This window comes from Coregonus clupeaformis, chromosome 32 (genome assembly GCF_020615455.1).
Source record: "Coregonus clupeaformis isolate EN_2021a chromosome 32, ASM2061545v1, whole genome shotgun sequence".
NCBI lineage: Eukaryota > Metazoa > Chordata > Actinopteri > Salmoniformes > Salmonidae > Coregonus > Coregonus clupeaformis.
Window position 1 is genome coordinate 935904 of NC_059223.1, and position 13540 is coordinate 949443.

Genomic DNA, 13540 nt, shown 5'->3' on the forward strand with positions numbered 1-13540 from the left:
CTGGTTTGCGCTTAGTGGGACTATCATTTGTTTTTCAACAGGACAATGAACCAATACACCTTGCATTGAGTTTCCTATGAGCCTGAAGAGAGTAGCTTGCATTGAGTTTCTATTGATGTGTTTTTGGTTGTAATGAGGGTGTAATAAGGGTACGATACTTGTAGAGTTTTCTAGATTTTGAGTTTTAGTATGATTTTAATTTCTTTGTTGGATATGACTGACGGAAAGCTGGAGCTTGTGGCAGACACCAAAACATCCGGAATGGGGCGGAACAAGGTTGAGAAGACTCACTGCCCAGAACAGAGAAGAGTCGTCGATGGCCTATGGTCCCTTGACCTAAGTCAATCATTAAGTGAAGCTTACCTATGAATCTGAAGAGAGGGCTGTCACACTCGATGACGGCCAGGTCGTCACACAGCCACAGCAGGTTGTGAGGCGTCACCAGTGCGGGGTACAGGCGGACTGTCTCCATGGGAACGAAGCAGTACAGCGCCTCCTCATCACCGTCGACCAGAGGAGTCCCCACCAAACCCAGGGGTACCGCGTCATGAACTACACAACAACACAACAACACAGTGACATCATATTGTAGCAATCCTTGCCTGTGTAAGCAAGGTAAGCTTCCTCCAGTGGGTATTGGGAGTAGTTAAGACAGTTTGCCTACAGTCTGGGAAGCCCGGGTTCAAGACTGGTGAGGGACTTTAGCTATTGTCCAGCCATAATAACATGTATTGAGCTTGTGCTGGTGTTACCTACCTGAGGACACTGGGCTGGCTAGGGGTTCAGGCTGTCTGGTGTTACCTACCTGAGGACACTGGGCTGGCTAGGGGTTCAGGCTGTCTGGTGTTACCTACCTGAGGACACTGGGCTGGCTAGGGGTTCAGGCTGTCTGGTGTTACCTACCTGAGGACACTGGGCTGGCTAGGGGTTCAGGCTGTCTGGTGTTATCTACCTGAGGACACTGGGCTGGCTAGGGGTTCAGGCTGTCTGGTGTTACCTACCTGAGGACACTGGGCTGGCTAGGGGGGGCCTACCTGAGGACACTGGGCTGGCTAGGGGTTCAGGCTGTCTTGTGTTATAGATTCTGGTCTTCCAGTAGTTCAGAGTGGCTCTCTCAGTCACCTGTAGGTCTACTGGCCGGGCTCGCAGGAAATGCTTCCCTGACTTGAGGTTCTCTAAGGCCTGGTGGGAAATGAACAGAGGACATAAATCATGAGTAGGCCCACTTCAAATCAAATCAAATGTTATTTGTCACATACAGTTTACAGCACCGGGTATAAAAGCTCCCTCAACATTGCAGTACAGTATCAATATCAATAATAGTCCAAATTCTAATAAAAAAAGAAGATAAAAAAAGAACAAGTAATTAGAGGAAGGTAGTATGCATAGTAATAAAATTGATATGTACACAATAGGATATACAGTATAAATTATGATAGTAAACATGAAATATTTTAGACATAAGTTAACTTATTCTTAAAAGCTTGTCCAGTATAATTTTATGTTAGAATCAATGATGTAGTACAATGTCTTTTGACCAATCACATCAGATCTTTTCACATCAATTTTTTTCAGAGGTGATCTGATTGGTCAAAAGACCAATTAGTGAAAAAAATATCCGATTTGGGCTTTCCCTCTAAATGCAGCCTTATTGTTTTGATGTAGTTTAAAAAAAAACGTTTAACCTTGATTGAATGATGTTGCGAAAAACAACAGTAGCCTAGCTGCCTTTCTTTACCACATAAGGTAGACTAATAATCATGCATGTCCTTTACTTTGCAAACAGCAAGGGGTTGATTGATTAATTGATTTACCTGTAGCAGTGACGTTAGGCGTAGACCTGCAGTAAGCTCATATAAAATATTTAGTTCTGATACACATGATGAAGCTAGTTTTCCAGTTTGTAGATAATAATGTACATGTCTGAATGTGCATCCGTCTCTGTCGATAAACCATCGTGGAGTCTGATCAGAAGATGTGTCTTTGAACAGCAAGGAGTCTTGAAGGTGAGAAAGTCGGTTGAGCTGGATGGAGAAAAAACATCCACCAACATTGAAGGAGCAAAATTGATTGTCCTGCTCAGTTGCCATTTGGCATTAGTAGCTTACTCTTTTACAAACTTTGCGCAAAATCCAGACAAGAAACAGTAAGCTAGCTATAAACCTAGCTAGCAGCAACTATGGTCTCCTCTCCTAGTCCTCTTCACTTTGCCCGTTGCTAACACCTGGCTAGCTAGCAAAATCACCGCCATTCATTATTCATCAGCTATCTTTTAGCTACCTTCTTCCTACTCAATCTTTGTAGTAGCCTATTTTAGCAAATTGTTGAAAACATGCGCTACTGTTTGAAAAGAGTTTGAAAAGATAGGCGGGTTATTTGCGAAGAAAGCAGAGTTTGTAGTCAGTTGACCGCTGTCTGAGAGGAGCCGTTTTATCTGGAACGACGTGACGTCATTTACATTGGAGCTCGCGCGTGACGTCATTCATCTCACGTGAAAGGAGGAAAACCAAGCAGCTTTGGAGGTTGATTGAAAACATCACTTTGTTATCATGTAATTACATAAATGACATACAGAAAAAGTGTATTATGATAACTAACATGATCTTTCATTGGAAGTGAGGTGATGTGGTGAATTTTTTTTATTTTATAAATGCATTTGAGTGCATATAAAAACCCGGCCTATTACAAAGACATTTTGCAATAGGCCTGTATTTCACAGTATGCCAAACATAGCCTACAAAGTTTACAGAGTAAGCTTTATTAATTAGAACGCAGTACAATCTGGACAAAGGCTTGGCTACTCGGGTAGGCTATGAATTGATCTCCGATGCTGAAGTCATTAGATTAGTCTGCTGGCTGGATTCTCTGGACTCTGGACTCTGGACTTCTGTTGTGTGTTCATTTAGATGTCCCAACAGAGAGTTATTATTGGACACCAAACACCTGTGGAAAATACATGACAAAAAGCTGAGTCTTGGCACAGACTTTTGACGGACAGAATTTTGAGTTAATTGTATGTGTGTGTGTGTGTGTGTGTGTGTGTCTGTGTGTGTGTGTATGTGTGTATGTGTGTGTGTGTGTGTGTGTGTGTGTGTGTGTGTGTGTGTGTGTATTGACCTGTGATTGCCCTGTAGAAGCACCATGGTCTGTTCCAGCTGTCTCAGGTGTGTCTCCTGCTCTCTCAGAGCATTCACCTGTCTCTGTAGACACCTGTCCAACTGCCTGCCACCTACACACACTCACACACAAGCACGCACGTGCACACACACACATAAACATACACAGAGAGTGAGAGCAGAGAGAGAGAGAGAGAGAGAGAGAGAGAGAGAGAGAGAGAGAGAGAGAGAGACAGAGACAGAGACAGAGACAGAGACAGAGACAGAGACAGAGACAGAGACAGAGAGAGAGATACTTGTCCACACCATCCCAAAGACATACACTGTGTCATAGCCAAGGCAACTCACAGTTGTTCTCAGCAGTGGTAGAGGAGTCCTGCTTCAGGCTGGTTAGTCTCAAGTTGTAGTTATCTTTCAGCGCCTCAACAAGCCTTTTCTTCAGGGATTCCTGCAACACAGACAAATAGAGACGCCGAGGGGACGAATCCTTAATTCCACTTAAGATTAATTTTCACTTAGTCATGCGTTGATGTCAACGGGAGATTAAGTGACATTTTTTTGACTTAAATGGAAGTTAGGATTTGCCCCCTGAGAGAAGATAATTTAGGTCAGGATTTAACCTAATTCAATTCAGATTCTGGTGCCAAATTATTGTCTGTTTTGCTCTATGGGCCATGGTCAAAAGTAGTGCACTATATTCAGTAGGGAATAGGGTGGCATTTGGGACGCAGCCCTAGTGTTGTTGAGGTACTAACCAGCTGCTGTTGTGTGACGGTCAGCTTCCTCTTCAGGAGAGCTATTTCACTGCCCTGTGGAGTCACATCAGCAGGACTCCCACTCTGTTCTTCTCCTCCTCTGTTCTGTCCGTCTCCCTTCTGTTCTGTCTCTCTCAGACAGGGAGCAGCAGGAGGTGATCCCAGGGCAGAGAGCAGGTCGTAGGCCTGGCCTGGAGAAGACAGAAGACAGGAAGTGACACAGTCTGAGAACAGTGTCTAGAAAGTTTCTTGTTAGGTTGCAATGCCAAGCATAGGACTAACTCGTTTCTTAGTCTGAGAAAAAAACATCTAGAATGGTTATCTAGAATGGTTACAATGGCAGGCCTGATTCGTCAGTTTGTGTGAGTGATGATGACGATACATTGGTCAAAAGTAGTGCACTACATATGGAATAGGGTGCCATTTGGGACGTAGGGTAGTCACTGATTGTGTACCCAGGAAGATGGGGTTGAGGTGGAGGGAGCGTGTGCCAACCCAGTGCTGGTCCACCAGGTCCAGGAGTCCTCTCAGGGAGGAGGAGAGCTCTGCCATCCCAGGCTGAGGTGAGGGGTTCCTGGGCACAGAGTGGCAGTCACCAAGCCCTGGTCTGGAGCTCTGGAAATACAATGGTAAGGCCTTAACGTTCGAGTGAAAACAGAAGTTTGTCACGACGGCCACATTTTTAAAAAAAATCCTTGTTTCAATAACAATAAGACGGGGCAATGTTTCTAACGCTGTGATCTCGCCTGACTAGAAAGTACTCTTTCTACGTTAGATTTAGTGTTTTAGGCCGACCGAGCGCCGGACCAAATTGTCTGTGTGTGCGTCACTGTGTTGTGAGAGGGAATGTATTGAGATAAGGCCATGTTCCCACTCCTCTCACATTACTAACGCTCCTCCCAAATGGTAGCCTATTCCATTTATAGGGCCCTGATAAAAAAGTAGTGCACACTATATAGGGAATAGGGTGCCAATTTTGACCCAACCCTAATGCTCCTAACCCAACACTCCCTCCAGAACCCTTTTTAAGCCACAGGTCCTCCTCCTCAGTACCCTATGTCCAATTTCCCTGCCAATCACACAGTAACCCAATATTTTCACAGCGAATTACTCTCCTTGGTTATGAACAGATAAGAGAGGCCTCAAAGCCAGCGTTGTCTTACCCAAACGCTCATCCCTCAATTAAACGAGCTTTCTCAAATAAATGTCTCCATTTCCCAAGGCAGTAAGACTTAATTCCGTTTGGGGAGATTGCTCTCCATGGGGGGGTTTGGCTTGGGATGTGAGAAATACTGTCAAACCCACGTAGGCTTACTGTAGGGCCACGGACCACAGGCTCCCTGCATTAGCATTAAGGCCTGTCACCTCATGCAACAACCAAGGTGCTTTGGAATGACTGTAATGGAATAATTGGGGCTGCTGCTATTCTAGTGCTGTTGACGCAGGCAGCTGTTGACCCACTATATACCACAACACCGAGCAGTGACCACAAAGCTTCTGATGGCACTTCTGTAATCAAACTGTAGGCTACTTTTGATATGGTCCCGTGTAGCTCAGCTGGTAGAGCATGGTGCTTGCAACGCCAGGGTTGTGGGTTCGATTCCCACGGGGAGCCCAGTATGACAAAAATGTATGCGCTCACTAACTGTAAGTCGCTCTGGATAAGAGCGTCTGCTAAATGACAAAAAAAATGTACATGTAAAAAAATGTGTGTGTTGTATAAAAATATCAGTAATTAAGTTGGCACATATTTGCATTCACTATAAGTTGTTCAGGGTTGGAACATGTGCTGACTAACTTTGTCCCTGTTGTCTCTGGCTGGAGCATTCTCAAATCAAACTAGAATATAAATGTAAATGTTGACCTGTGTAGCGCTGACAGAGTTGTATCTGGTGCCTGTCTGCAGGTCAGACCCTAGGGGAGGTGAGCTGTAAAGGCCAGAGTAGAGACCGGACCCAGCAGCCTGACCAGTGTAGTCTACTGGACCAGAGGGAGTAAGAGCGTCCAGGCAGCTCTGCTTCATGCTCTGTCTCTGGGGAGATCCTCCATGTTGAGGCCTGGAGGCCTGCTGAAGCCTGGGGCTCTGGTGATTCAGCAGCCTGTCCACAGAGACACTCCGTGGGGCTGGACTCTGGCACCGACTGGCCCCTTCAGAGAACCGCCGGAGGACAGTGGAGTCGTCTGACAGGTGAGTGGCTACATACAGGTCTTGAGTGGGAAGGAGACATAAACACGCTCATCTCTTAGAGAAGTAGCTTGGTCTGAAGAGGAGATAAAGACTGGTGTCCTAAATATCACCGTATTCCCTATATAGTGCACTACACACCTTGGTCCAGGGTCTATAGGGAATAGAGGATGCCGTCTGGGACGCAGACAGTGACTAGGAGACCACTACTACCATTGACCCTGGTCTGTACAGTTCTCTTACATGGGGTATTTAGTTTCCTTGTACAAGTATGCCCTCTAGTGGCTAAAATGAAACATGAGCGTAAATTACGGAATACGTTTTCACAAGGAAAATGCAACGAGTAGACCCAGTCATGAACCTGCTGTTAGTGACACCACTACTACTACCACACAGTGATATCACCAGATAGTAATGGTCCACTTTCCTGATACTGGCTGTGAGTTGGTTATCACACTATATACTGTTAATTACTGTATTATACTGCATTTTACTTAGAATAATATTATAAACAACTGTACTCTAAATTACTGTTGGTAATTGATTAGCCTTCTAACCTGAGGTGAGCCTCAGCAGTCTGCTGGTCCGGGCCTCCAGGTCCAGCTCTGTATCTCTGGGAGGTGGTGAAGCCAGGGGCTGGAGTAGTTGAGTCAAGCTGGAGGAGAGGGAGGGCCAGTGGGCATGGCTGCACTCGGAGGCCCAGGCTTTTGGGGCCTGTACCGGGTCTTGTGGCTCTGGGTCCGTCTCCAGTGGGGGGGTCCATGGGGCCTGACCCCTGCCCACAGGGGCATCATACGGCTGGAGGTGGGGCTGGAGGTCCTGAGGGTCAGGTGTGGACACGTCTGAGGTGTTGTAGTCACTGGAACAGTCCTGAGCGAAGGTCACCCTGCCTCGGACTCGGCCTCTGGAGCGGGTTGGCGAGCGACCGGAGCGCAGAGAGGAGCGAGGGGGAGAGGACAGGGGCTGGAACTCTGAACCACAGTTATGAGCAGTGTTAGAAGGAGTAAAGTTGTGATGTTTCTCTCTATGTTTGTTGATTGGGCTGTTCTTTAATCATTAGTCCTGAACTAGACAAACACACGTCTACCACCTACTGTATGTCTTTGGTACACAGATGTGAAATGTTCATCTGAAATGGCAGTGCAATCCAAACTCTCCCTGTAGGTCCATGTCCTTACCCTCTCCCTGTAGGTCCATGTCCTTACCCTCTCCCTGTAGGTCCATGTCCTTACCCTCTCCCAACTGTAGGTCCATGTCTTACCCTTTCCCTAGGTCCATGTCTCTCACCTCATACTGTAGGTCCATGTCCTTACCCTCTCCCTGTAGGTCCATGTCCTTACCTCTCCCTGTAGGTCCATGACTCCCATACTGTAGGTCCATGTCCTTACCCTCTCCCAACTGTAGGTCCATGTCCTTACCCTCTCCCTACTGTAGGTCCATGTCCTTACCCTCTCCCTGTAGGTCCATGTCCTTACCCTCTCCCATACTGTAGGTCCATGTCCTTACCCTCTCCCATACTGTAGGTCCATGTCCTTACCCTCTCCCATACTGTAGGTCCATGTCCTTACCCTCTCCCTGTAGGTCCATGTCCTTACCCTCTCCCTGTAGGTCCATGTCCTTACCCTCTCCCATACTGTAGGTCCATGTCCTTACCCTCTCCCTGTAGGTCCATGTCCTTACCCTCTCCTGTAGGTCCATGTCCTTACCCTCTCCCTGTAGGTCCATGTCCTTACCCTCTCCCATACTGTAGGTCCATGTCCTTACCCTCTCCCTGTAGGTCCATGTCCTTACCCTCTCCCTGTAGGTCCATGTCCTTACCCTCTCCCTACTGTAGGTCCATGTCCTTACCCTCTCCCTGTAGGTCCATGTCCTTACCCTCTCCCCTGTAGGTCCATGTCCTTACCCTCTCCCTGTAGGTCCATGTCCTTACCCTCTCCAACTGTAGGTCCATGTCCTTACCCTCTCCCTGTAGGTCCATGTCCTTACCCTCTCCCTGTAGGTCCATGTCCTTACCCTCTCCCTGTAGGTCCATGTCCTTACCCTCTCCCTGTAGGTCCATGTCCTTACCCTCTCCCTGTAGGTCCATGTCCTTACCCTCTCCCTGTAGGTCCATGTCCTTACCCTCTCCCTGTAGGTCCATGTCCTTACCCTCTCCCTGTAGGTCCATGTCCTTACCCTCTCCCTGTAGGTCCATGTCCTTACCCTCTCCCTGTAGGTCCATGTCCTTACCCTCTCCCTGTAGGTCCATGTCCTTACCCTCTCCCTGTAGGTCCATGTCCTTACCCTCTCCCTGTAGGTCCATGTCCTTACCCTCTCCCTGTAGGTCCATGTCCTTACCCTCTCCCTGTAGGTCCATGTCCTTACCCTCTCCCTCTGTAGGTCCATGTCCTTACCCTCTCCCTGTAGGTCCATGTCCTTACCCTCTCCCACTGTAGGTCCATGTCCTTACCCTCTCCCTGTAGGTCCATGTCCTTACCCTCTCCCTGTAGGTCCATGTCCTTACCCTCTCCCATCTGTAGGTCCATGTCCTTACCCTCTCCCTGTAGGTCCATGTCCTTACCCTCTCCCTGTAGGTCCATGTCCTTACCCTCTCCCATACTGTAGGTCCATGTCCTTACCCTCTCCCTGTAGGTCCATGTCCTTACCCTCTCCCTGTAGGTCCATGTCCTTACCCTCTCCCTGTAGGTCCATGTCCTTACCCTCTCCCTGTAGGTCCATGTCCTTACCCTCTCCCTGTAGGTCCATGTCCTTACCCTCTCCCTGTAGGTCCATGTCCTTACCCTCTCCCCTGTAGGTCCATGTCCTTACCCTCTCCCCTGTAGGTCCATGTCCTTACCCTCTCCCTGTAGGTCCATGTCCTTACCCTCTCTCCACTGTAGGTCCATGTCCTTACCCTCTCCCTGTAGGTCCATGTCCTTACCCTCTTCCATACTGTAGGTCCATGTCCTTACCCTCTCCCTGTAGGTCCATGTCCTTACCCTCTCCCTGTAGGTCCATGTCCTTACCCTCTCCCTGTAGGTCCATGTCCTTACCCTCTCCCTGTAGGTCCATGTCCTTACCCTCTCCCTGTCGGTCCATGTCTTTACCCTCTTCCATACTGTAGGTCCATGTCCTTACCCTCTCCCTGTAGGTCCATGTCCTTACCCTCTCCCTGTAGGTCCATGTCCTTACCCTCTCCCTGTAGGTCCATGTCCTTACCCTCTCCCATACTGTAGGTCCATGTCCTTACCCTCTCCCATACTGTAGGTCCATGTCCTTACCCTCTCCCATACTGTAGGTCCATGTCCTTACCCTCTCCCTGTAGGTCCATGTCCTTACCCTCTCCCATACTGTAGGTCCATGTCCTTACCCTCTCCCATACTGTAGGTCCATGTCCTTACCCTCTCCCATACTGTAGGTCCATGTCCTTACCCTCTCCCCTGTAGGTCCATGTCCTTACCCTCTCCCTGTAGGTCCATGTCCTTACCCTCTCCACTGTAGGTCCATGTCCTTACCCTCTCCCTGTAGGTCCATGTCCTTACCCTCTCCCTGTAGGTCCATGTCCTTACCCTCTCCCACTGTAGGTCCATGTCCTTACCCTCTCCCTGTAGGTCCATGTCCTTACCCTCTTCCATACTGTAGGTCCATGTCCTTACCCTCTCCCTGTAGGTCCATGTCCTTACCCTCTCCCACTGTAGGTCCATGTCCTTACCCTCTCCCTGTAGGTCCATGTCCTTACCCTCTCCCTGTAGGTCCATGTCCTTACCCTCTCCTACTGTAGGTCCATGTCCTTACCCTCTCCCTGTAGGTCCATGTCCTTACCCTCTCCCTATAGGTCCATGTCCTTACCCTCTCCCTGTAGGTCCATGTCCTTACCCTCTCCCCTGTAGGTCCATGTCCTTACCCTCTCCCTGTAGGTCCATGTCCTTACCCTCTCCCTGTAGGTCCATGTCCTTACCCTCTCCCTGTAGGTCCATGTCCTTACCCTCTCCCTGTAGGTCCATGTCCTTACCCTCTCCCTGTAGGTCCATGTCCTTACCCTCTCTCCATACTGTAGGTCCATGTCCTTACCCTCTCCCTGTAGGTCCATGTCCTTACCCTCTCCCTGTAGGTCCATGTCCTTACCCTCTCCCTGTAGGTCCATGTCCTTACCCTCTCCCATACTGTAGGTCCATGTCCTTACCCTCTTCCATACTGTAGGTCCATGTCCTTACCCTCTCCCTGTAGGTCCATGTCCTTACCCTCTCCCTGTAGGTCCATGTCCTTACCCTCTCCCTGTAGGTCCATGTCCTTACCCTCTCCCATACTGTAGGTCCATGTCCTTACCCTCTCCCTGTAGGTCCATGTCCTTACCCTCTCCCTGTAGGTCCATGTCTCTACTCTTCCCTGTAGGTCCATGTCCTTACCCTCTCCCTGTAGGTCCATGTCCTTACCCTCTCCCATACTGTAGGTCCATGTCCTTACCCTCTCCCATACTGTAGGTCCATGTCCTTACCCTCTCCCTGTAGGTCCATGTCCTTACCCTCTCCCTGTAGGTCCATGTCCTTACCCTCTCCCACTGTAGGTCCATGTCCTTACCCTCTCCCTGTAGGTCCATGTCCTTACCCTCTCCCTGTAGGTCCATGTCCTTACCCTCTCCCTACTGTAGGTCCATGTCTCATACCTCTCTCCTGTAGGTCCATGTCCTTACCCTCTCTCCCATACTGTAGGTCCATGTCCTTACCCTCTCCCTGTAGGTCCATGTCCTTACCCTCTCCCAACTGTAGGTCCATGTCCTTACCCTCTCCCTGTAGGTCCATGTCCTTACCCTCTCCCATACTGTAGGTCCATGTCCTTACCCTCTCCACTGTAGGTCCATGTCCTTACCCTCTCCCTGTAGGTCCATGTCCTTACCCTCTCCTACTGTAGGTCCATGTCCTTACCCTCTCCCATACTGTAGGTCCATGTCCTTACCCTCTCCCCTGTAGGTCCATGTCCTTACCCTCTCCCTGTAGGTCCATGTCCTTACCCCTCTCCTGTAGGTCCATGTCCTTACCCTCTCCCTGTAGGTCCATGTCCTTACCCTCTCCCAACTGTAGGTCCATGTCCTTACCCTCTCCCTGTAGGTCCATGTCCTTACCTCTCCCTGTAGGTCCATGTCCTTACCCTCTCCCCTGTAGGTCCATGTCCTTACCCTCTCCCTGTAGGTCCATGTCCTTACCCTCTCCCAACTGTAGGTCCATGTCCTAACCCTCTTCCTACTGTAGGTCCATGTCCTTACCCTCTCCACTGTAGGTCCATGTCCTTACCCTCTCCCTGTAGGTCCATGTCCTTACCCTCTCCCTGTAGGTCCATGTCCTTACCCTCTCCTGTAGGTCCATGTCCTTACCCTCTTCCCTACTGTAGGTCCATGTCCTTACCCTCTCCCATACTGTAGGTCCATGTCCTTACCCTCTCCCTGTAGGTCCATGTCCTTACCCTCTCCCTGTAGGTCCATGTCCTCACCCTCTCCATACTGTAGGTCCATGTCCTTACCCTCTCCCTGTAGGTCCATGTCCTTACCCTCTCCCTGTAGGTCCATGTCCTTACCCTCTCCCTGTAGGTCCATGTCCTCACCCTCTCCCACTGTAGGTCCATGTCCTTACCCTCTCCCTGTAGGTCCATGTCCTTACCCTCTCCCCTGTAGGTCCATGTCTTACCCTCTCCCTGTAGGTCCATGTCCTTACCTCTTCCCTGTAGGTCCATGTCCTTACCCTCTCCCCTACTGTAGGTCCATGTCCTTACCCTCTCCCTGTAGGTCCATGTCCTTACCCTCTCCCTGTAGGTCCATGTCCTTACCCTCTCCCAACTGTAGGTCCATGTCCTTACTCCTCCCTACTGTAGGTCCATGTCCTTACCCTCTCCCTGTAGGTCCATGTCCTTACCCTCTCCCTGTAGGTCCATGTCCTTACCCTCTCCCATACTGTAGGTCCATGTCCTTACCCTCTCCACTGTAGGTCCATGTCCTTACCCTCTCCACTGTAGGTCCATGTCCTTACCCTCTCCCTGTAGGTCCATGTCCTTACCCTCTCCCTGTAGGTCCATGTCCTTACCCTCTCCCATACTGTAGGTCCATGTCCTTACCCTCTCCCTGTAGGTCCATGTCCTTACCCTCTCCCTGTAGGTCCATGTCCTTACCCTCTCCCTGTAGGTCCATGTCCTTACCCTCTCCCATACTGTAGGTCCATGTCCTTACCCTCTCCCTGTAGGTCCATGTCCTTACCCTCTCCCTGTAGGTCCATGTCCTTACCCTCTCCCTGTAGGTCCATGTCCTTACCCTCTCCCTGTAGGTCCATGTCTTACCCTCTCCCTGTAGGTCCATGTCCTTACCCTCTCCCATACTGTAGGTCCATGTCCTTACCCTCTCCACTGTAGGTCCATGTCCTTACCCTCTCCCTGTAGGTCCATGTCCTTACCCTCTCCCAACTGTAGGTCCATGTCCTTACCCTCTCCCAACTGTAGGTCCATGTCCTTACCCTCTCCCATACTGTAGGTCCATGTCCTTACCCTCTCCCTGTAGGTCCATGTCCTTACCCTCTCCCTGTAGGTCCATGTCCTTACCCTCTCCCTGTAGGTCCATGTCCTTACCCTCTCCCTGTAGGTCCATGTCCTTACCCTCTCCCTGTAGGTCCATGTCCTTACCCTCTCCCATACTGTAGGTCCATGTCCTTACCCTCTCCCTGTAGGTCCATGTCCTTACCCTCTCCCTGTAGGTCCATGTCCTTACCCTCTCCCTGTAGGTCCATGTCCTTACCCTCTCCCACTGTAGGTCCATGTCCTTACCCTCTCCCAACTGTAGGTCCATGTCCTTACCCTCTCCCTGTAGGTCCATGTCCTTACCCTCTCCCCTGTAGGTCCATGTCCTTACCCTCTCCCATCTGTAGGTCCATGTCCTTACCCTCTCCCTGTAGGTCCATGTCCTTACCCTCTCCCTGTAGGTCCATGTCCTTACCCTCTCCCAACTGTAGGTCCATGTCCTTACCCTCTCCCTGTAGGTCCATGTCCTTACCCTCTCCCATACTGTAGGTCCATGTCCTTACCCTCTCCCTGTAGGTCCATGTCCTTACCCTCTCCCTGTAGGTCCATGTCCTTACCCTCTCCCAACTGTAGGTCCATGTCCTTACCCTCTCCTACTGTAGGTCCATGTCCTTACCCTCTCCCTGTAGGTCCATGTCCTTACCCTCTCCCTGTAGGTCCATGTCCTTACCCTCTCCCTGTAGGTCCATGTCCTTACCCTCTCCCATACTGTAGGTCCATGTCCTTACCCTCTCCCTGTAGGTCCATGTCCTTACCCTCTCCCTGTAGGTCCATGTCCTTACCCTCTCCCTTCTGTAGGTCCATGTCCTTACCCTCTCCCTGTAGGTCCATGTCCTTACCCTCTCCCATACTGTAGGTCCATGTCCTTACCCTCTCCCTGTAGGTCCATGTCCTTACCCTCTCCTACTGTAGGTCCATGTCCTTACCCTCTCCCTGTAGGTCCATGTCCT

General features: G+C 49.9%; 2 protein-coding genes across 5 annotated transcripts in view; both read right to left on the reverse strand.

Annotated features, from left to right (window-relative positions):
- Window positions 1-2426, reverse strand: part of LOC121548197 (BTB/POZ domain-containing protein KCTD19) — a 35671-nt gene extending 33245 nt beyond the window's left edge. For all 3 annotated transcript variants that reach the window (XM_041859574.2, XM_041859573.2, XM_041859575.2), the window contains exons 1-3: window positions 1815-2426; window positions 1035-1182; window positions 364-552 (exon numbers count right to left, since the gene is read on the reverse strand). In XM_041859574.2, coding sequence (XP_041715508.2) covers window positions 364-552; window positions 1035-1182; window positions 1815-2090 — 613 coding nt within the window. In that variant the 5' untranslated portion in view covers window positions 2091-2426. The remainder of the gene's footprint in view (window positions 1-363; window positions 553-1034; window positions 1183-1814) is intronic.
- A 241-nt stretch (window positions 2427-2667) lies between these two features.
- The window catches only part of LOC121548413 (leucine-rich repeat-containing protein 36-like), a 57220-nt gene continuing 46347 nt past the window's right edge, over window positions 2668-13540 (reverse strand). For both annotated transcript variants that reach the window (XM_041859844.1, XM_045209961.1), the window contains 7 exons: window positions 6614-7027; window positions 5736-6079; window positions 4327-4486; window positions 3872-4062; window positions 3465-3564; window positions 3118-3229; window positions 2668-2943 (listed from right to left, as the gene is read on the reverse strand). In XM_041859844.1, coding sequence (XP_041715778.1) covers window positions 2811-2943; window positions 3118-3229; window positions 3465-3564; window positions 3872-4062; window positions 4327-4486; window positions 5736-6079; window positions 6614-7027 — 1454 coding nt within the window. In that variant the 3' untranslated portion in view covers window positions 2668-2810. The remainder of the gene's footprint in view (window positions 2944-3117; window positions 3230-3464; window positions 3565-3871; window positions 4063-4326; window positions 4487-5735; window positions 6080-6613; window positions 7028-13540) is intronic.